This window comes from Megalobrama amblycephala, linkage group LG10, assembly GCF_018812025.1.
Source record: "Megalobrama amblycephala isolate DHTTF-2021 linkage group LG10, ASM1881202v1, whole genome shotgun sequence".
Classification (NCBI taxonomy): Eukaryota; Metazoa; Chordata; class Actinopteri; order Cypriniformes; family Xenocyprididae; genus Megalobrama; species Megalobrama amblycephala.
The window spans coordinates 9,004,418-9,026,015 of NC_063053.1; the positions used below are offsets into that span (position 1 = coordinate 9,004,418).

Genomic DNA, 21,598 nt, shown 5'->3' on the forward strand with positions numbered 1-21,598 from the left:
TTATGCAAATGTTCATTTTAATCAACATTTTAATCAAACTGCTCCCTTGAAACTCTTAATGCCTCCAGGAAAATGTCAACTCCAAAGCAAGTGCTACTTCCAAGTGGATCCACTCTTCCCTGAAGAAACTGGAAAACAGCATTTTGTAGATTCTCAGGTGGCGGGGGAACTTCAATTATGTAATCACAATCCACTGGTGTTGGTCCCTCCCAGTCAATGCTGTGTTCTTCTAAATATCTTTAGAAGGAGGGAAAAAAGAAAAATAATATATAGTCTCCTTTAAACCAGATGCTAATTTGTGCTGCTCTTAGTAGATTGTGTTGGTCATTATGTCTGTGTTCTTTAATGTGGGCATTGTCAGTAAATCACCCACAGAACTTTACACTCCCATCGGCCCTTTTATGGGATTAGAGTAGGCTACTCCCATCCTAATTTGCCTTTGTTAATTAAATCTGGCCCTATAAGAAACATACTGTTTCCAAACATACATACACATTATATTTATCATTTAATCATTTAGCACAGGGGTTCTCAACCTTCAGCAAGCTGCCCCCCCCCCCCCCCCCGGTTCATTGCAATTGGGGCCCCATCTCCTACCGTGCACTTGAGACCCACTTGTTTACATCGCAGACAGGTTGCCATGAGAACAACTGACATCTCTATCTTTTCAGAAGACATAAACAGAGAATAGGCTATATTTTTCATTTTGAATTAGATATTTTAATAACAGATACTAAAATGTTTATATTGTTTATGCCTGTTTGACCATTCGCTGATATTTAAGTTTCGTGACGTACATGCTCCAGAAAAAAAAAAGTTCACTAGACGGAGAGGCAGAAAGCCTGTTTATTTTCCTCATTTTACAGAAGCAAAATGTTGTTTCGACTATAAGTGGACATAACATGTAATATGCTGCTATGTGACACTGACAAAATCCAGCAAAACACGCCGGTGCGTTTGTTGACACCTGAGGATTGATACAAATATAGGCTATAAGTTAACAGTTACTCACTCACAGTGACGGTGACAGTGCAGGACGTCTATGCAGGACAAGCAGCGTTTGGCATTGCGTTGCTTTTCAGCGTGAGCTGTGTGAGGAGATAGCGAGAAACCGATTTACACCTGCATTGCTTTGGAAAAGCAGTCCTGCGTATATTGCAGGTCGCCAACTAGATGGTAATATATGCTATCCTGATGGTTATATATATGGGTAGCCTTATATATATATTGTAGCCCTAGGGTAGCCTACTCGCTAATTTCACAGCCATGATAGATTACTAATACTAATTTTTACTTTAATTGGTTTAAGGCGATCGGTTTCTTCAAATTTAAGTTAACTTGCATGGTAATTTCACACTAGAGGTTGTGTGTTATATTACAGGACTATTGTTTTTCGATGACATTTTAAAATAGCTTCATTAACATACTACCTGCTCAGACAGTGGGTCACAAATTTGGTTGCTGTTCCGTAACTGCCCTTCAATCCATAATTGCTGTGGTGACCTCCCATGCTCTGTGGATAGTGGATGCCGATCCCATGCTTGCTTGAAGAGCTGGAGATGCATATTTATTCTTGGGAGCATCACATAATGAAGGCAAATTACATCAAGTTCATTATCAGGATTGAGAGCACCGGTGCTGGAGAGATGTTGGAGTGCAGAGTGATAGTTGACTGTCACTGCGCACCAAACATCTCTCCAAAGTCTCTCAATACGCTGATTATGCACGCTGCGTCCAGTGATGAATCTTTCTAAACGAGAAAAGAAAATTAAGCAATTATGAAATAGGGCTGTGTTTTATTATGATTCCACATACAGTTTGTATCTAGAGGAAAAAACAAGTGTTTTCAATGCTAAAATTACACTATTCAAGAAATACCTGATCCTCTATCTGGATGCTCAAGCATAAAGCGTGCCACCTCAACATTCTCTCCACCTTTATCACTACGCACTCTTTCAGGTACCCCAAAGAGTTGCATAGCACCAACAAATGAAGAAAGAACAGTCAAGGCTCTATTGTTGTCACTTGCATGCAGGTACATGATTTTCCTGTACCCATCTATCCCCCCATGGATCACAATTCTCCATCTAAAAAAAAAAAAAAAAAAAGACATTATGAGTACGTCCAGAAGCTATTTTATGCAATAAAATGTTCAGAGCATTAAGGAGTTAGGTCACCCAAAAAATGTAACTCTGTAATCACTTACAATGTTGGAATAAATACACAAGTCATTCATTCATCTTTGAAACACAAATAAGGTTATTGTTAATGAAATCTGAAAGATTTCTGTCCATCCATTAAAAATCAATATTCACCCAAAACTTTGGAAAATTAAAAAGTTGATTTTAATTTCAGATTTTATTGACACATAAACAAAACGGTTAGTTCCGGTCCTTGATTCTGACTGGCCAAAACAATGCACATCATACTGCATTGTGTATTCTGTACATGTATAAGCTGTAATTTCATATATTGTTTATATTGTGTATAATGTGCACTGTAAACCTTTTAAGTATGCATGTTAAGCATATACTGTATATTGTATATCTATACATTGTAAAAATTGTAAGTTGTAAAATTGTAACTGATACACTGTCTTTTATGTTAAGTTGTATTCTGTGCTGTCTGGACTACACTGTTAATAATTTCACTCACTACGGCACATGTGCTGTTAGTGATGTGACGAAGTGATTCTGATATTGAACAGCTGTGTTTTATTCATGATAAAACGTCTATAACTACTTCACCCAATGGTTCTGTGTATGACCAAAGACTTTATCTGGATAATTGGCTCGTTTTCACATTAATGTATAAAATTATTATTATTGTAACAGACTTTATAGTGATTGATCCTCTTATCGGTCTTATTGAGGAGAGACTCTTAATTTGACGGTTTTCACAGTGAGCGATACATGAAATGAAAGGGAGATTTTTCTTTAATATAGATCTAAAGTTTGCACGTTTAATGCACCCACCGAAAAGGCATAAGTCTTGTATACATTTGTTTACTGTTAGTTGTAATGAGTGTTTTTTGTTGTTGTTGTAATTTGTGTAAGCAGATGATAATACAATAGAGAGAGGGAATGGGCTGTTGTTAATGTGCACTTCTTGTGCTTTGTTGACCTCTTATGGTGAGTTTCTGAGATGAAACGGAAGCAATAAACTTCATAAAACATCAACAAAGTTGACCATCATTAGAGCGGGGTCCGCTACAATTATTATAATGGTAGTATTATTAAGTTAATATTAGGACCTACAATTAATTTGCCTTCCTCAACCAACCGCATGTATAAGGATTAGACTTCGAAGAAAATGTAGCCTACACCCCTATGAGGTTCCATTTGTGCCAAAATTATGTCGACATGCTGTCCGTCTATGCTATGTGTCGTCTCCGCTTACTCCTGTCATCGGTCCTTGTCATTTGACTTTGTCGTCTTGCGTGTCAATGCTGCATGTGTCATGACTATGTGTCGTCTTCCATGTCGTTGCTATGCGTCGTTTCCCTCTGTCGTTACTGTGTCACTGCTATGCGTCGTTACCCTCTGTCGTTACTATGTGTCGTCTTCCATGTCGTTGCTATGCGTCATTTCCCTCTGTCGTTACTGTGTCGTTGCTATGCGTCGTTACCCTCTGTCGTTACTATGTGTCGTCTTCCATGTCGTTGCTATGCGTCGTTTCCCTCTGTCGTTACTGTGTCGTTGCTATGCGTCGTTACCCTCTGTCGTTACTATGTGTTGTCTTCCATGTCGTTGCTATGCGTCGTTACTATGTGTCATCTTCCATGTCGTTACTATGCGTCGTTACCCTCTGTCATTACTATGTGTCGTCTTCCATGTCGTTACTATGTGTCGTCTTCCATGTCGTTGCTATGCGTCGTTACCCTCTGTCATTACTGTGTCGTCTTCCATGTCGTTACTATGTGTCGTCTTCCATGTCGTTGCTATGCGTCGTTACCCTCTGTCATTACTGTGTCGTCTTCCATGTCATTACTATGTGTCGTCTTCCATGTCGTTGCTATGCGTCGGAATTGTTTGAAGAGTTGACTGTTTTGGGCAAACGCCTGGTTGCTGGATCTAAACCACTGGATGCGCTTAAATTCATCTGTGAAAAGGGATGGAATACATTTTTCCAAATGTTTTTGTAGCATTGAGAGTGCTTCTCACTCTCCCCTTCACTGTGAGCTCTGGAGAACGCAGTTTCTCAAAGCTTAAACTGATAAAAATGATCTCCGAAGTACAAGTTAAACTTGAGGACGCAATCAAAGCGTTTGTCGCTGCGAAAGCCCGACGCGCACGCTTCTGAAATGTAGGTGTGTAAATGTGTATCAGTCAAGAAAAAAAAAAATCGAAACCTCCAGTTTTGTGAGCTAAAAAGTTGTGTGCATATGTTTAGTTTTATTCTGTACACTATTGTCACGGAACAGAAAGGCAAAAGGAAGATCCAAATGCAGCAAAAGGGGTTTATTAAGGGCAAATCCAAAAGGCGTAATCCAGGGTACAGGCAAAGGTCATAATCCATAAAACAGCAGTCCAAACATAAAACAAGAAAACTACAACCAAAACGGGAGAACAAGAAAACCAGGGATCAGACACAAGGGTGACCACAAACAATGAACCACAAGATACAGACAGCAAACACTCAAACTAAATAGACAGACACTAATGACCAAATACACAACAGCTGGGTGCAATGATGAGTGGTGATTAGTCCGGGAAGTGTGTATGGGGAATGTAGTCCATGAGACAAGTGGAAATGACAGTCCGGGACAGAGTGCCCTCTAAAGGCTGAAGGGAACTCTCACAGGTGATCGTGACATTACCCCCCCTCAAAGGAGCGGCTACCAGACGCTCCACCAGACAACAAACAAAAACACAAAAAACTCAGGAGGGAGGTGGACCGGAGGAGGATCAGGGGGAGGGATGGTGGGCCAGATCCCGGGTACCTCACTGAACACCAGGGCGGTGCTGGAGGAACTGACCAGGCGGGCGCTGGCAGGCTTGGAGTCCTGGCTGATTGCCAGGGTGGTGCTGGAGGAACTGACCAAGCTGGTTCCAGCGGTTCAGACGGCCCAGGCAGTGGCGGCAGACCTTAAGGCTTGGATAACGGCGGCAGGGCTGAAGGTCTGGGCGGCGGCGGCGGCAGGGCAGAAGGTCTGGGCGGCGGCGGCAGGGCAGAAGGCTTGGATGGCGGCGGCAGGGCAGACGACCTGGGGGATGGCAGCAGGGCAGACCAAGGGTGCTCCGTGGCCGTATCAGGGAGAGTGGGCAGCTCGGTGACGGCCTCCGTGGCCGTATCAAGGAGAGCGGGCAGCTCTGAGACGGCAGCGGGCTCAAGCTGGGGTTGCTCTGAGACTGCAGTAAGCTCAGGCTGCTCTGGGACGACGACAGGCGGCTCTGGGGGCGCCGGCAGGGCAGGGCGCTTCGGTGAAGCATGAACAGTCTCTATAGTCGAAGGACCTTGAAGGACGGAGGAAGCCCTCTTCCTCCTTCTCCTCCGCTTACGAGGGTGAGACGGTGGCTCACCCAAAATGGACTCACCGGCTTTAGCGGGCTCTGGAGTGGACACACTGGCTGGAGCGGGCTCTGGAGTGGACTCCCTGGCTGGAGCGGACTCCCTGGCTGGAGCGGACTCCCTGGCTGGAGCGGACTCCCTGGCTGGAGCGGGCTCTGGAGCGGACTCCCTGGCTGGAGCGGACTCCCCTGGCTGGAGCGGACTCCCCTGGCTGGAGCGGACTCACTGGCTGGAGCGGGCTCTGGAGTGGACTCACTGGCTGGAGCGGGCTCTGGAGCGGACTCCCTGGCTGGAGCGGACTCCCCGGCTGGAGCGGACTCCCCGGCTGGAGCGGACTCCCCGGCAGGCTCTGGAGCGGACTCACCGGTGGGCTCTGGAGCGGACTCACTGGCTGGAGCGGGCTCTGGAGCGGATTCACTGGCTGGAGCGGGCTCTGGAGCGGACTCACTGGCTGGAGCGGGCTCTGGAGCGGACTCACTGGCTGGAGCGGGCTCTGGAGCAGACTCACTGGCTGGAGCCTTCCTCCTCCTCTTCCCATTCCTCCGTGTGGGAAACGGAGATTCAGCGTCCACCTCCTTAGTGGCCTCAGGAACTGATTCACGGGCTGGAGTGCATTCTGGCTGAGCATATGTTGCCCACTGGGCTCTATGAGAGAGATAACTAACAAAGCCCCAGAAGTCCAAGATTTGAAGCCCCTTCATCTCCCATTGGGGCAACGGGTCATCCAGACCTGCATTGAAAATGTCCTTGAGTGCCTCATCATTATATTCTAGTGCCACTGCCACCGTCCAAAACCTCTGAGAGAAGCACCGTACTTCTCCTTCCTGGCGTAGAGCCATCACTGCCCCAAGCAATGTCACACGCTCCCCGCAAGTGGCTGGTTGAAGAATCCTCATGCTGCTGGATCTGTGTTGGTGGTTCATTCTGTCACGGAACAGAAAGGCAAAAGGAAGATCCAAATGCAGCAAAAGGGGTTTATTAAGGGCAAATCCAAAAGGCGTAATCCAGGGTACAGGCAAAGGTCATAATCCATAAAACAGCAGTCCAAACATAAAACAAGAAAACTACAACCAAAACGGGAGAACAAGAAAACCAGGGATCAGACACAAGGGTGACCACAAACAATGAACCACAAGATACAGACAGCAAACACTCAAACTAAATAGACAGACACTAATGACCAAATACACAACAGCTGGGTGCAATGATGAGTGGTGATTAGTCCGGGAAGTGTGTATGGGGAATGTAGTCCATGAGACAAGTGGAAATGACAGTCCGGGACGGAGTGCCCTCTAAAGGCTGAAGGGCACTCTCACAGGTGATCGTGACAACTATCTATTAGCCTATAAAACAGAAAGTATATGCAGCTGTTGCATTGTGTACCTTTTTCACCTTTTTGCAGAATGAAAAAAAAACCTCTGAAAACATGCCTGCACGTTTTTATTTTAGTGTAATTTCATAGATATATATATATTTTTTTACATGCATCTTAAGGATCCCTAATTTTGAATGTGAGGTGGAGGCGGCACGATCGTGCTCTGCCTAGAGCGGCATTTGAGCTTGCGCCGGCCCTGTGTACAGTATAAAATAAAACTTACCATTTTACAAAAGGGAGGGAAACGACGCATAGCAACGACGTGGAAGACGACACATAGTAAGACACAGGGTAACGACGCATCGTAACGACATGGAAGATGACACATAGTAACGACATGGAAGACGACACATAGTAAGACACAGGGTAACGACGCATAGCAACGACATGGAAGACGACACATAGTAACGACATGGAAGACGACACAGTAATGACAGAGGGTAACGACGCATAGTAACGACATGGAAGACGACACATAGTAACGACGCATAGCAACGACATGGAACGACACATAGTAACGACAGAGGGTAACGACGCATAGCAACGACACAGTAACGACAGAGGGAAACGACGCATAGCAACGACATGGAAGACGACACATAGTCATGACACATGCAGCATTGACACGCAAGACGACAAAGTCAAACGACAAGGACCGATGACAGGAGTAAGCGGAGACGACACATAGCATAGACGGACAGCATGTCGACATAATTTTGGCACAAATGGAACCTCATATTTCCTTCGCATTCAAATCTTTGTACAATACATTCTGCGGGTCATACAGAATTTTATGTTTTTCCACCTCAACGATGAGACGAGTGTCATCCATGTCACCTTGTTTTTGAATAGGTTGGTTTAGGTCCGCCTGTCACGTCATTGCCTGCTGGGATGCGAGTTTCCCTCCAACGATGGGGAAAAACATATCTTGATCGCATTATGCAAGCAAACACTGTTCATTTTTTTTAAATAAAATAATTGTTTTGAAATGATACAACTGAACTGTGAAATTGAAATGTTTCCTTTTGGCATGAATATAGCTTGTTGCTGGCATGGCGTTAAATCTTTAAAAAAAAAAATAATAATAATTCTTTATGTAATGTACTAAATGTACAAAGTAGTTTAAATGTGCATAATTTCCTTTTTTTTTTTTTTTACAATTTCAGGTCAATCCGTGTTCATTTTGCCCACACACAATTGCAGCACAGCAAAAATAGACTCGGTACGTAAACGATCGCTGCACTGCTGCAGACGCACCGCTCCTGGAACGCAATGACGGACCGCAACCGCGTGCAGTGTGAACGCTCTAATCCGTTAACATGGGTGCATAAAAAAATACGCAACGCATACGCACTGCAGACGGATTATGTGTGAAACAGGCGTAACGACAGAGGGAAACGACGCATAGCAACGACATGGAAGACGACACATAGTCATGACACATGCAGCATTGACACGCAAGACGACAAAGTCAAACGACAAGGACCGATGACAGGAGTAAGCGGAGACGACACATAGCATAGACGGACAGCATGTCGACATAATTTTGGCACAAATGGAACCTCATATTTCCTTCGCATTCAAATCTTTGTACAATACATTCTGCGGGTCATACAGAATTTTATGTTTTTCCACCTCAACGATGAGACGAGTGTCATCCATGTCACCTTGTTTTTGAATAGGTTGGTTTAGGTCCGCCTGTCACGTCATTGCCTGCTGGGATGCGAGTTTCCCTCCAACGATGGGGAAAAACATATCTTGATCGCATTATGCAAGCAAACACTGTTCATTTTTTTAAAATAAAATAATTGTTTTGAAATGATACAACTGAACTGTGAAATTGAAATGTTTCCTTTTGGCATGAATATAGCTTGTTGCTGGCATGGCGTTAAATCTTTAAAAAAAAAATAATAATAATTCTTTATGTAATGTACTAAATGTACAAAGTAGTTTAAATGTGCATAATTTCCTTTTTTTTTTTTTTTTTTTTACAATTTCAGGTCAATCCGTGTTCATTTTGCCCACACAGAATTGCAGCACAGCAAAAATAGACTCGGTACGTAAACGATCGCTGCACTGCTGCAGACGCACCGCTCCTGGAACGCAATGACGGACCGCAACCGCGTGCAGTGTGAACGCTCTAATCCGTTAACATGGGTGCATAAAAAAATACGCAACGCATACGCACTGCAGACGGATTATGTGTGAAACAGGCGTAACGACAGAGGGAAACGACGCATAGCAACGACATGGAAGACGACACATAGTCATGACACATGCAGCATTGACACGCAAGACGACAAAGCCAAACGACAAGGACCGATGACAGGAGTAAGCGGAGACGACACATAGCATAGACGGACAGCATGTCGACATAATTTTGGCACAAATGGAACCTCATAGTAATATATTTTGATGCATAATTTTAGATAACCTTGTTGTGTGGCTTAGCAAATCATGCTGTTATAATAATAACAGGCTTCCCATGATCTTATGTTAAGTGTTATAGACAATGGATGGATGAGAAATAATAGTGATTGAGCACAATATAGAGAATAATTTACATTTAGCTTCTGACAAGTACAATATGTGGCATTTATCATTTAATATGAAACACTGCTCAAACCTTCTGCTCAAACCTGCTGCAGCTAATTCTGATACTTCAAAGAAATTGACCACAACCATATCCTGTGCAAGAGCAGAACAACAACATACATGTAGCTGAATTTACTAGCACCTGTACTTCAGATGACTTTTTCGTGGATCTAAATCAAACTGATTGCAGAATCTAAAATCTCTTAATATACAGTAACATTACACTTACAAAGATGCTTAAAAATTTAAAAAAAAAATTTAAGAAAAAAACCCCAGCCAAGAATAAAGGTGAAGATGTTCCACTTAAGGATGGTGAGCAAAAGACTCAGCACGCAGAGACCTCCGATGGTAAGACAATGCTTTTTTATCTTTAAATCATTTTTAGAGGGTAAAATACAACATCTTATCAGCATGTTTTGGGGAAACTTCACCAAACACTTATTATTCTAATGGTGACTTAAATATCATTCAACTTTTACAGCAAAATATGATCAAAAACACTACATAAAGCTAAAACATCAATTATTTCTGAATAACAAAATCCACATGTTCTGACCAAAAATACAAACAAACAAAAAAACAGCCAGGAATAAAGATGAGCAGTTTTCTCTTGCAAGACATGCCAATACAGCATGCAGGGACCTCCGATGATAAGACAAAAAACATTTTAAATAATTGAGTAAAGTCAGTCGTTTTAGAGGGTAAAATACAACATAAGTTGTACCATGCTTTGACCAAAAACAAATTATTTAAGTTCATAATCATCAAACTGAGCATTGTATTCTCCTTTGAATGTGGACACTGGTGCAGTCCTTTTGCATGTTGCATGTTGTTTTTTCAAAAGCAATTAATTCACAGAAATTCACATGCATTTAGCAGGAGAAGAGGAAAGCACAGCCGACTTAAGGATTGCATCTGATTCAGTGGATGAAGAAGTGAATGGCGAGAAAGCGCTTGAAATTCTCAGAAAGATTCTGAGTGAACATTCAAACCCCGAGGACCTTGACAAAGCAGCTGAGGTGTTGAAAAGATGGAGCAAACTGAATGATGTTACCATAGACAAGAAAGAAGGCATTTTCCCTCAAAACTGGCTCTGTGAGTATCTTCAAGAAATAGATCAGTTTGTGGAAAACCTTATTCCCACACTACCAGTAGAGGGAGCACATGGATCTCAATTAGAGCAGTTACAGGACTTTCTTAAGAACACGCAGAGCAAGATATGCTATGAGGTGATTCGATTAACACCGGTACTGGAAGATGCTGGGCTGCTAGTTCATCTGACTGACAGTTACAGCCGTCACCTCTTTACCAAGTTGGACCTGCTGCTAAACAGAGATCTGTCTGTGAAGGAGACGTTCTGCCTTTTAATGTGGGGAAAAGATGTTTTCTTCAGGTATGCACTGCAAATTTGATGTAAATGTGAAATTTGTATAACAAACAAGTTAATTTTGAACTGTTGAAATGTGCACTACCATTTAAATGTTTGCAGTGTCTGCATACTTTTATTCATCAAGGATGTATTCAATTGATCAAAAATTACACTAATACATTTATTGTGTTTAAAAAATATGCTTTTCTTTCTACCTTTGATCATTAAAGAATTCTAAAAAAGTTTTTTTTTTTTATCAGTTTTCACAAAATATTAAGCAGCTCAGTAACCTTTATGCTGTGATAATAAGAAATGTTTCTTGAGCACTAAATCAGCATTACAATTTCTGAAGGATCATGTGACACTGAAGACTGGAGTAATGGTGCTGAAAATTCAGCTTTACCATCACAGGAATAAATTACATTTTAAAATATATTAAAATAAATAGTTGTAATAATTGTAACAATATTTCACAATATTACTGTTTTTAATGTATTTTTGAACAAATAAATGCAGCCTGGAAGAGCATAAGAGAAATTATTATATATTTTTTTTTAAATCAAATCTTTTGAACATTAATGTGTACTACTTAAACTACTACTTATATGTACTCATTCATGTTTCAGCTCAAAACTGACAGTGTACGACCCGCTGCGCTTGACAGGATGGATTGAGAAAGCAAAGCAGAAACTACTTACACAACTTCAGGTAGGACTTCACAGTTTATGTGAGTGTTATTTGAATGTTATTTTAAGTACTGTATGTGACTCTCATTATACTGACTAATATATCAGTAATGCATGAAAGGACCCAAATCAAGAGAGATGTAACACATGTCTCTGTCCCAATTTAATTGCAACAGAATGACATCTCTAGGACTTTAGAGAACATCCTGCACTATGATGAGCAACAGGGACATAATGAGGACTCAATGAATGAAGAAACGTTCATAAGAGTTCACATGGATGTCACTCAGGTAGCTCTTAGAGAGAGAAAGTAAAGCAAAACTTTTTTTATTTTCTCATGTAAAAAGGTATCATATAGGGGATTTATATGATATATTTCTCGCTTATTTCAGTGCCTGAATCATGCTATTGTAGATGCTAAAAAGGGTGGTCCGACCTTGATGCATGCAGTACAAATACTCTGTAGTGAAGAACTGTGTGGTTTTGCTCAGAAGTAGGTTTCTCCTCATCTTATATTTGGTTTACACATTAAAACGATTCTCATTTAAAGTGATTATCATTTAAGTGCATGGTTGAGGGAGAGGGGAGGTTTGTGATCCTTAACATAAATATGTGTTTTCTTAGGTATGTGGATACTGAGAATAAACGTCTAAAAAAACTAAAGTTCACTGAGAAGAACTTTGTGTATCTGTTTCGGATCATCAACACTTGTATGCAGCTCAGGTATTTACTAATTATCATTAAATATATGTGGCTCAGAATAACTGTCACAGATCCCTTGTCTCCAGAACTCCAATTCCCATGATCCTCCTGTTCTCCACACCTGCACTCAGTTCCCTCGTCATCTCCCCATCATCACTCATCACCGGCACCTGGACTCCTTCATCAGCACTTCCTATATTACGGACTCACTCCTTTCACTCCCTGTCCGTGCTTATCGTTACCTAATGTTATGTTGATGTGTTATATTGTATGCTTTCTCCTACGTTCTGCCATGGCTGCCCGCTGCACCTGACCCGCCATGGCTCATGGACCCGCCCTGGACACCTCCACTCCTACCCATGCCTCTCCCTGCACCGGCATGAAGTCTCCAGGGCGCCCACCCCCCCTCCCCGGTTTTCCATCTACGGTGTGAGGTCACGCCTACCGGGAGGGGGAGGTACTGTCACAGATCCCTTGTCTCCAGAACTCCAATTCCCATGATCCTCCTGTTCTCCACACCTGCACTCACTTCCCTCGTCATCTCCCCATCATCACTCATCACCGGCACCTGGACTCCTTCATCAGCACTCCCTATATTACGGACTCACTCCTTTCACTCCCTGTCCGTGCTTATCGTTACCTAATGTTATGTTGATGTGTTATATTGTATGCTTTCTCCTACGTTCTGCCATGGCTGCCCGCTGCACCTGACCCGCCATGGCTCATGGACCCGCCCTGGACACCTCCACTCCTACCCATGCCTCTCCCTGCACCGGCATGAGGTCTCCAGGGCGCCCACCCCCCCTCCCCGGTTTTCCATCTACGGTGTGAGGTCACGCCTACCGGGAGGGGGAGGTACTGTCACAGATCCCTTGTCTCCAGAACTCCAATTCCCATGATCCTCCTGTTCTCCACACCTGCACTCACTTCCCTCGTCATCTCCCCATCATCACTCATCACCGGCACCTGGACTCCTTCATCAGCACTCCCTATATTACGGACTCACTCCTTTCACTCCCTGTCCGTGCTTATCGTTACCTAATGTTATGTTGATGTGTTATATTGTATGCTTTCTCCTACGTTCTGGATTAAAACCCATTATTGTGGATATCCGTGCTACTCTCGTCTCTCCAACACACCAGCACTTGTAACAATAACATTGTATAATTAAGTGTCAGATTATAATTGTGGGGACATTAAGATAAAGTGACTAATATTTGACTGCCATATCTGGCTAAAATATTGTGTCAATTATTAGGGACAGCCTTTGTGTAGAACAAAATATAGGTTATAGACTAGGGTCATTATATCCTGTGAGTGTATAATTAAAAAAAAAAAAATAGTGCAAATATTAATTTCTTTGCATCAAAAACATTTTTTTTTTAAAGTGAACATTTTAGTGCATTTTTAATTGGCTTTTCCCTATCTAAAATGTATTGATTCACATGCTTACAGTAAGAGGTAACCCTGCAATCTTTTTATCCCTAAATAAGACTAAAATCAGTGTTATTTTACTACAGATGTTGTGCTACACAAATCAGTCCAGATAAAAACAACAGCGATGACGTCAAAAGCACCATAAGCATGCTACAGAAACTGGAAGATAATGCTTTATCCATTGTACAAAAGATCATGAAAAGCTTAGCACAGGTATGTCTCAATTATTTCATCATATGTGTTTATGATCATCTGTACAGAAGAAAAGATCATGGACTTGAAATTAAGTGCGTCCGCAGGATTGTGAAGTCCATAACATTTCACTGGGATTATTTCAGCTGCATAAATTGTTTCATATCATATTTCTCCATGCTACTGATATAAACAACAAGGATACTGATACAAACACATTTTATATCAATCTTACAGTCCTGTTTGTCTTTAAATGTTCATTTGTAGGACAATTTAGGAAGTTATTTCAAGAAAAACAATGTGGATATTGATATCCTGATGAAGGCAATCCACGAGCATTGTTCATCTCTGCCCGAGACCGCCTTAGAGATCAAAAAGGTACGCTCCATGTATGACCTTAAAACCAATCAAAAAGATTCAAGCTTCATACCTCACCCTCATTCTCTCCAACACACCCTTTATTTCTGACAGATCTTTGTGAAAATGGCTTACGACTGTGTTTCCAAAGTGTACCTGGAATGCCTGTTGAAGACAAAGTTCAGAAAGCTAGAGAAGCTTTGGGGAAATGCTGAGGAAAAGATAAAAGAGGATGTTCAACGTTTTCACGAAACATTCTCTGAACTGGTGAAAAAAATATCTCTTTCATTCATTTGTATTTTAAGGACTGATTTCCTGATGCATTTGACCACTGGAAATCAGGGTCAAACTATATTCAGGGGGGACCTATTATGCCCTTTTTAAAGTCTTGATTTTGTTTTTTGCTAGAATAGCTTTTCATGCTTGGATGTTCAAATTTTTTGTTGCAGAATCTCTTCCCACTCTGTCTGTAACACTCTGTTTAGTTCCCATTTCTGTGAAGCCCCTCCTTCTGTAAAGAGTACTGTGCTCTTATTGGTCAGCTGGATCAGTGTGTTGTGATTTGGTGCATTAAAGTCATGTCGGAAATATTGTATTTACGAGTTGAACACACATTATTGCCACAACAGTGTCATAAAATACGAGTGGGAAGCTCGGGATTTGAGAAATACTTATTATATTTAATAGTGGCATTATTAGGCTTGTTTATATTTACTACAAAATTAGTTAATAGTCTGCACACAATATAATAGCATAGTAATAATATGTACTGTAATATTTACAGTGGCTTAATAAATTAATTAAAAACACAAAAAGCAAAACACATCTGATGCACATTCCTCATTTTCTAGAAGTAGAGTTAAAAACCTTTCTGTAGTTTTGAGTTGTTAATTAAGATAAGGTAAGCCGCCATCTTGCTCCAACAAGAGTGACTTGAATGCACCTGATGTTGTAAACTTTACTTCCCAACTCATAATACAAACTTCCCAGAAGGACTTGAATGCACCAATCAGTCAACTGAGCATGTTTCAGAAATGTCACGTACATAACTGCGAGTTTTCTACTGCACTAACGCAACTCAAGCAGACCTCACTCTTTTTTTTTTTTCTTTTTTTTTTGCATATACCTTGGACGGGAATTATTTAAATTATGTGAGGTGTACCCAGGGTTGCCAGGTTTTCACAACAAAATCTGCCCAATTGCTAATTGCTGGGGAATCCACTTTTTAGTGGGATTCCTGTGGTAACATACACATTCCAGGGGGTAAATAACATGTTATTTGGGGTTGCTTCAACCCAAGGACATGAAAAATAAACCATGGCAACAGTGTTACAGTAGCCCAACTTGGCAACACTGTGTGTACCTTCCTGGAAGAAAACTCAAAACTTCAATCAAGGCATTTTTGAGAGTTCATACAAAGCCACTGGAAGGCAAGCCTGCAACCTTTAGCCAAAAAAAGCGTAATAGCTAATGCTAACTGGCGGTACGGACAGTACGCAGGGAGGAGTTTTGAACTGCGACACGATAGGCTGAGAGGTGCCGCACGTGATTAAGTTAGCCGTTACGCTTTCTCCAATGGTAAGAGATACAGACCCTCTTATCTCCCTATAATAATACAATCTCTGGTTCAGAATAACTCCCTTTGGAGTGACTTTGTAACTTTGCAGACCTTTTTCATGCTCAAACAACAATATTGCACCATAAAGAAAGTTTAAAATGTAAAAAAGCATAATAGGACCCCTTTAACATAATTGTTTCACATATCCTTGTCTGTTGACATAAGAGAACAGTGTTTTTATATTCATTATATAAATAAAAAAATCATAGTTTGATTTTCTGCCTGCAGAATGGCAGTGTTGCCCAGCAAAACCAGCTCCTTCAGAGAATGAGTGAAGTTTTGCTTCACAGTGATGTAGATGCACTGAAGATTACCTGTGGTGTATTGTTTAGAGATTTCCCACATGAGAGGTAAACCCAGACCATTCATTAACACTTCATTACAGATTCAAACATGTATTTACAGGTTTAAATGCATCTTTTTTCATTGTGTGAGAGTATTCAAACATTGAAGTATTCTGAATGTTTTGCAGTGAGCAGTATGTACCTGATCTGCTGCGCTGGAAGGGGGTGTTATCAGAGCGACAGGTGAAGGAAGTACTGGATGCGATCCCGGACCGGTCTCTAAATCATAGACCTGTCACCTGTTCTTTGGGCCTTTGTTGTTTTTGTTGTAAATAGCTTGCTTCAAAATAAGTGCTTCTGAAAGAGCTATACAGAGAGCTACTTCAGTGACTTTATCTTCCATGTCTGTCTTAAATAATAAAAAAAAATTTAAAATTAAAATTGTCCTTGCTTGCTTACCTAGTCTGATGATTCAGCTGTGCACATCCAGACGTTAATACTGGCTGCCCTTGTGTAATGCCTTGAACATGAGCTGGCATATGCAAATATTGGGGGCGTACATATTAATGAGCCTGACTGTTACGTAACAGTCTGTGTTATGTTGAGATTTGCCTGTTCTTCAGAGGTCTTTTAAACAAATGAGATTTATATAAGAAGGAGGAAACAATGGAGTTTGAGACTCACTGTATGTCATTTCCATGTACTGAACTCTTGTTATTCAACTATGCCACAGTAAATTCAATTTTCAATTCGATGGCACCTTTAATTTTGATGATTAAAACTGACAACTAAGGAAAATCCCAAATTCAGTATCTCAGAAAATTAGAATATTACTTAAGACCAAAACAAAGAAAGGATTTTTAAAAATCTTGGCCAACTGAAAAGTATGAACATGAAAAGTATGAGCATGTACAGCACTCAATACTTAGTTGGGGCTCCTTTTGCCTGAATTACTGCTGCAATGCAGCGTCGATCAGTCTGTGGCTCTGCTCAGGTGTTATGAGAGCCCAGGTTGCTCTGATAGTGGCCTTCAGCTCTTCTGCATTGTTGGGTCTGGCATATCGCATCTTCCTCTTCACAATACCCCATAGATTTTCTATGGGGTTAAGGTCAGGCGAGTTTGCTGGCCAGTTAAGAACAAGGATACCATGGTCCTTAAACGAGGTACTGGTAGCTTTGGCACTGTGTGCAGGTGCCAAATCCTGTTGGAAAATGAAATCTGCATCTCCATAAAGTTGGTCAGCAGCAGGAAGCATGAAGTGCTCTAAAACTTCCTGGTATACAGCTGCGTTGACCTTGGACCTCAGAAAACACAGTGGACCAACACCAGCAGATGACATGGCACCCCAAACCATCACTGACTGTGGAAACTTTACACTGGACCTCAAGCAACATGGATTGTGTGCCTCTCCTCTCTTCCTCCAGACTCTGGGACCCTGATTTCCAAAGGAAATGCAAAATTTACTTTCATCAGAGAACATAACTTTGGACCACTCAGCAGCAGTCCAGTCCTTTTTGTCTTTAGCCCAGGCGAGACGCTTCTGACGCTGTCTGTTGTTCAAGAGTGGCTTGACACAAGGAATGCGACAGCTGAAACCCATGTCTTGCATACGTCTGTGCGTAGTGGTTCTTGAAGCACTGACTCCAGCTGCAGTCCACTCTTTGTGTATCTCCCCCACATTTTTGAATGGGTTTTGTTTCACAATCCTCTCCAGGGTGCAGTTATCCCTATTGCTTGTACACTTTTTTCTACCACATCTTTTCCTTCCCTTCACCTCTCCATTAATGTGCTTGGACACCGAGCTCTGTGAACAGTCAGCCTCTTTTGCAATGACCTTTTGTGTCTTGCCCTCCTTGTGCAAGGTGTCAATGGCCGTCTTTTGGACAACTGTCAAGTCAGCAGTCTTCCCCATGATTGTGTAACCTACAGAACTAGACTGAGAGACCATTTAAAGGCCTTTGCAGGTGTTTTGAGTTAATTAGCTGATTAGAGTGTGGCACCAGGTGTCTTCAATATTGAACCTTTTCACAATATTCTAATTTTCTGAGATACTGAATTTGGGATTTTCCTTAGTTGTCAGTTATAATCATAAAAGAAATAAACATTTGAAATATATCAGTCTGTGTGTAATGAATTAATATAATAAACAAGTTTGAATGGAATTAGTGAAATAAATCAACTTTTTGATGATATTCTAATTATATGACCAGCACCTGTATTATCTTCTGAAAGAGTACTAATGCTGCCTTCACATGCAATCAGAAATTTACTACTTCCCAATTCTGAAGTCGTGATTACAAGCTTATCGCATTCAAATTTCGAATTGAGAATTCATCAATTTTTTTTTAAAGTAGGAAACTAGTATTTACAATAATTTTGATAGCATGTGAAGGCAGCATAAATCTCCTGATCAAAACACAGGCGAAGAAGCAGCAGAAACAAGCAATAACATATGTAAGTTTTGATCATCGTTCTTAATCCGATCTAGATGTAGTCTTTGACAAAAACTCGATTTTCTCAGCTTTTTGCTTAAAATGTTGCTTTTTTATTAAACTTACCCACATTCAAATGTTGATTAAAAAGAATGAATTTTTTAAAAAAATAAGCAGAATGTCTGTTATTTCTTTTGATATATGCATGTTCAGATATTCATACAACATAATATTATGGGGGCCATGAAACTTTTGTGAAAATTATAAAAAATACTGGTGCTGGCTGGCAACTTTTTTTTTTTTTTTTTAAAAGCTGGCAGGGTTAATTGATATAGCCTAGGCCTACTTATTATGTGCAGGCTGTCCTGGCACTGTTTCCAGATGCGTTTTTGATAATCTGATCTGAAGTGGTCAAAGCTTAATACAGGTGGAAATTATGTTAATTAACCCTGTAAAACCTAATAGTCAGAAAAACAGTTTTTGAAATTTTGAAATGGAACCGTTTATTGAGTATCATATTTGATACATCAGGCTTTTATTAGTAAGATAGTCAGATACATAGGAGAGTAGTAGGATATATAAGAGAATGTAAAGAGAATGTAAATGTATTTGGTTTTATTCAGAGGCCTAAACTGAGAAAAATATGTGCAGTTACTGATATTTATATGACCAAAAAGTAAGATAAAATTCTGATAGCTTGTAATGTAAATCAATGAGCTCCTTATAACAATATAGCAGTCTACTTACATAAAAAAGACACATGTACAACAACCTGAGGGGGTTGAGTTTAGAATAATAATAAAAGGCCTTTTGCTTGCTAAAAAAAATTAGAAAATATCAATCAGATGACAGAAGGCATGTAGGAGATTGTGTATAACAGGTTTTTCAACAAAGTTTCAGCAAACTATCAAATATGATATAGCAGGCTTTAAGTCATTAAAACAATGCAATTTAATTGATTAAATTAGATTGGTTTGTCCCCATGCCATAATAACTCCATAGTAAAACAGGGCAAATGTGTGTTTTGTTTTGCCTGCACATCACTGTTACACCATGTGATCTACGTCTGTGTGTTGGCTCAATACTGCCACGGCACTTCTAAGGACTGCATGTTTTTCACTTTCATTTTCACTTCCCCTTTTATAAGAAATAACTTCTTGCCACCATATATGGTCTTTAAAATTGTAATTGTGCGATTTAACAATATTACTATTGTAGTTTGTAACACAGTGTAGTAAAATGTGTTGTTTTTGTAAAGTTTTTTTGTTCCGGTTTTAATTTAGGATGGCACTACCAAAGAGTTTGGTTTACTTTCAGTTATCTTGCATAGCGTCAGAGTTTCCAGTTGGTCCAATTGGACCAACATTGGACATTGGACCTTAAGGATGTTGAATCTGTAATGTGAGAGGACAGTATGAGACTGGTTTCACTTTCATTTACTCTTGCACTTGCACTAGTGTCAGAAAGTCCAAGAACGTGGAATCTGTGAGACGTGAGGAAAGTACCAAGCAACCAATGGCTAAGCTGCTCCATTGGCTGGAATATGTTCATGAGGGGAAACTCCCATCTGTTTTAAGGACTGTAATCTCACCATTTATGATGTATACTGTGGAACAAGTGGGCTCTTATTTCAAATATGGCATTGAAGCAAACAAAAATATTTTACACGTTTTACAAATTTGACATATTTTACAAAAAAAAAAAAAAACAGCATGGGAATGAAGAGAAACCTTTAATGAAGAACATTGAGCAGACAGATGGAAAGACTCTCTTGTTAATTTTCTGGGGGTTTTTTTGTGATTTTTTTTTTTTTTTTTGCATTTCTATGAATGTTAAAATGTAAAATGAATTCGGATATTTGAGGGGTTATAACATCAAAATATCTGGGTGATTCCAATATGCAGGATAACAAACAGGAAATGATATCATAGAGAGGACCCCTGCAGACCCTCATCTGTCAGGGTCAATAAGTCTCTTAAAATAGTATTTGTGTAAGGAAGACTTATTTGTCAATGACTGTTTTAACAGGGGAACACATGTTTGAATGCATGGAAAGGTCAGATCAGTCTGGAGTGCTTCCTGATCTAATTGCTCCGGATGTTGAAGTGAGTGGTGAGAAAACGCTCGATATTCTCAGAAAGATTCTGACTGAACAATCAAACCCTGAGGAACTTGACAAAGCAGCTGAGGTGTTGAAAAGATGGAGCAAACGTAACAGTGTTACCATAGACCAGAAAGAAGGCAGATTAGCTCAAAACTGGCTCCGTATCTTCAAGAAATAAATCAGTTTGTAGAAAACCACTTTCCCACGCTGCCAGTAGAGTTTTATTTTAAATTATTAATAAAATAAAAACTTTATATATGACTCAAAACTTGTCCAGTGTATAATTAACTGTTTTTATATAATGTTTTGATTCATCCTGTATACCTACATTTCGAACAGTAGTTCTGTCATAAAACCAGTTTAATGCGTATATTTATTTTGCTGTAGATTTTATGCTTCCCAACTCAACAATACAGATATAAATGAGAGTGACGATCTCTTAACCATCAACTACATGTTAAAGGAGATGGAAGATCATGTTTTGTCTATTGTACAAAAGATGATGAAACACTTAGCATAGGTATGTCATTATTTCATCATCAACAGTTTATGCATGGAAGGAAAGTTGGGGGATTTCCCAAATTAACAGAATTCCTAAAAGGAAATGTCCCAGACAATCTGACATATTTTTTTTTGTTAGCTTACAAACCTGCCTATCAGATTTCTCAACAATGAAGCAGTAACACTTTATAATAAGGTTAAATTTGTTTACTTAGTAAATGAATTAGACATCATGAACAATCCTTTTCAAACAAGCATTTCAATCATGATTTTACATTAAACAATAGTATATTTATAATTGACAATCTCAAATTCAATTTACAATAGATTGAATTTGAGAAAAAACTTGAAAATTGCTAGTTTCTCTGTAAATATACTTTTCAAGGAAAATTTAAGACATTATTTCAAAAAAGGGAAGTGAGAAAATTCATGTC

At 40.3% G+C, this 21,598-nt stretch overlaps 1 protein-coding gene across 2 annotated transcripts; it reads left to right on the forward strand.

Moving 5' to 3' along the window:
- The first annotated feature begins 8,918 nt into the window (after positions 1–8,918).
- LOC125276666 lies at positions 8,919–16,567 on the forward strand. 2 transcript variants are annotated; one of them, XM_048204382.1, is made up of 11 exons: positions 8,919–9,829; positions 10,361–10,874; positions 11,477–11,558; positions 11,713–11,826; positions 11,929–12,029; positions 12,161–12,259; positions 13,759–13,888; positions 14,135–14,245; positions 14,339–14,491; positions 16,071–16,192; positions 16,315–16,567. In XM_048204382.1, the coding sequence occupies exons 1-11, from the start codon at positions 9,715–9,717 to the stop codon at positions 16,460–16,462; spliced, it is 1,689 nt and encodes a 562-aa protein (XP_048060339.1). In that variant the 5' UTR covers positions 8,919–9,714; the 3' UTR covers positions 16,463–16,567. The 2 variants fall into 2 exon arrangements, with proteins under 2 accessions (XP_048060339.1, XP_048060338.1); XM_048204381.1 differs by having other exon boundaries at positions 8,920–9,829; positions 10,358–10,874.
- Positions 16,568–21,598: the final 5,031 nt, after the last annotated feature.

What these genes read in the sequence shown, in the direction of transcription:
- LOC125276666 (XM_048204381.1), top strand. Translation starts at nt 9,715, where the DNA reads ATGCTTAAAAATTTAAAAAAAAAATTTAAGAAAAAAACCCCAGCCAAG. An exon ending in TTCACATGGATGTCACTCAG is followed by an intron (nt 11,827 to 11,928) that starts GTAGCTCTTAGA and finishes CGCTTATTTCAG; the next exon opens with TGCCTGAATCATGCTATTGT. An exon ending in AGAGATTTCCCACATGAGAG is followed by an intron (nt 16,193 to 16,314) that starts GTAAACCCAGAC and finishes AATGTTTTGCAG; the next exon opens with TGAGCAGTATGTACCTGATC.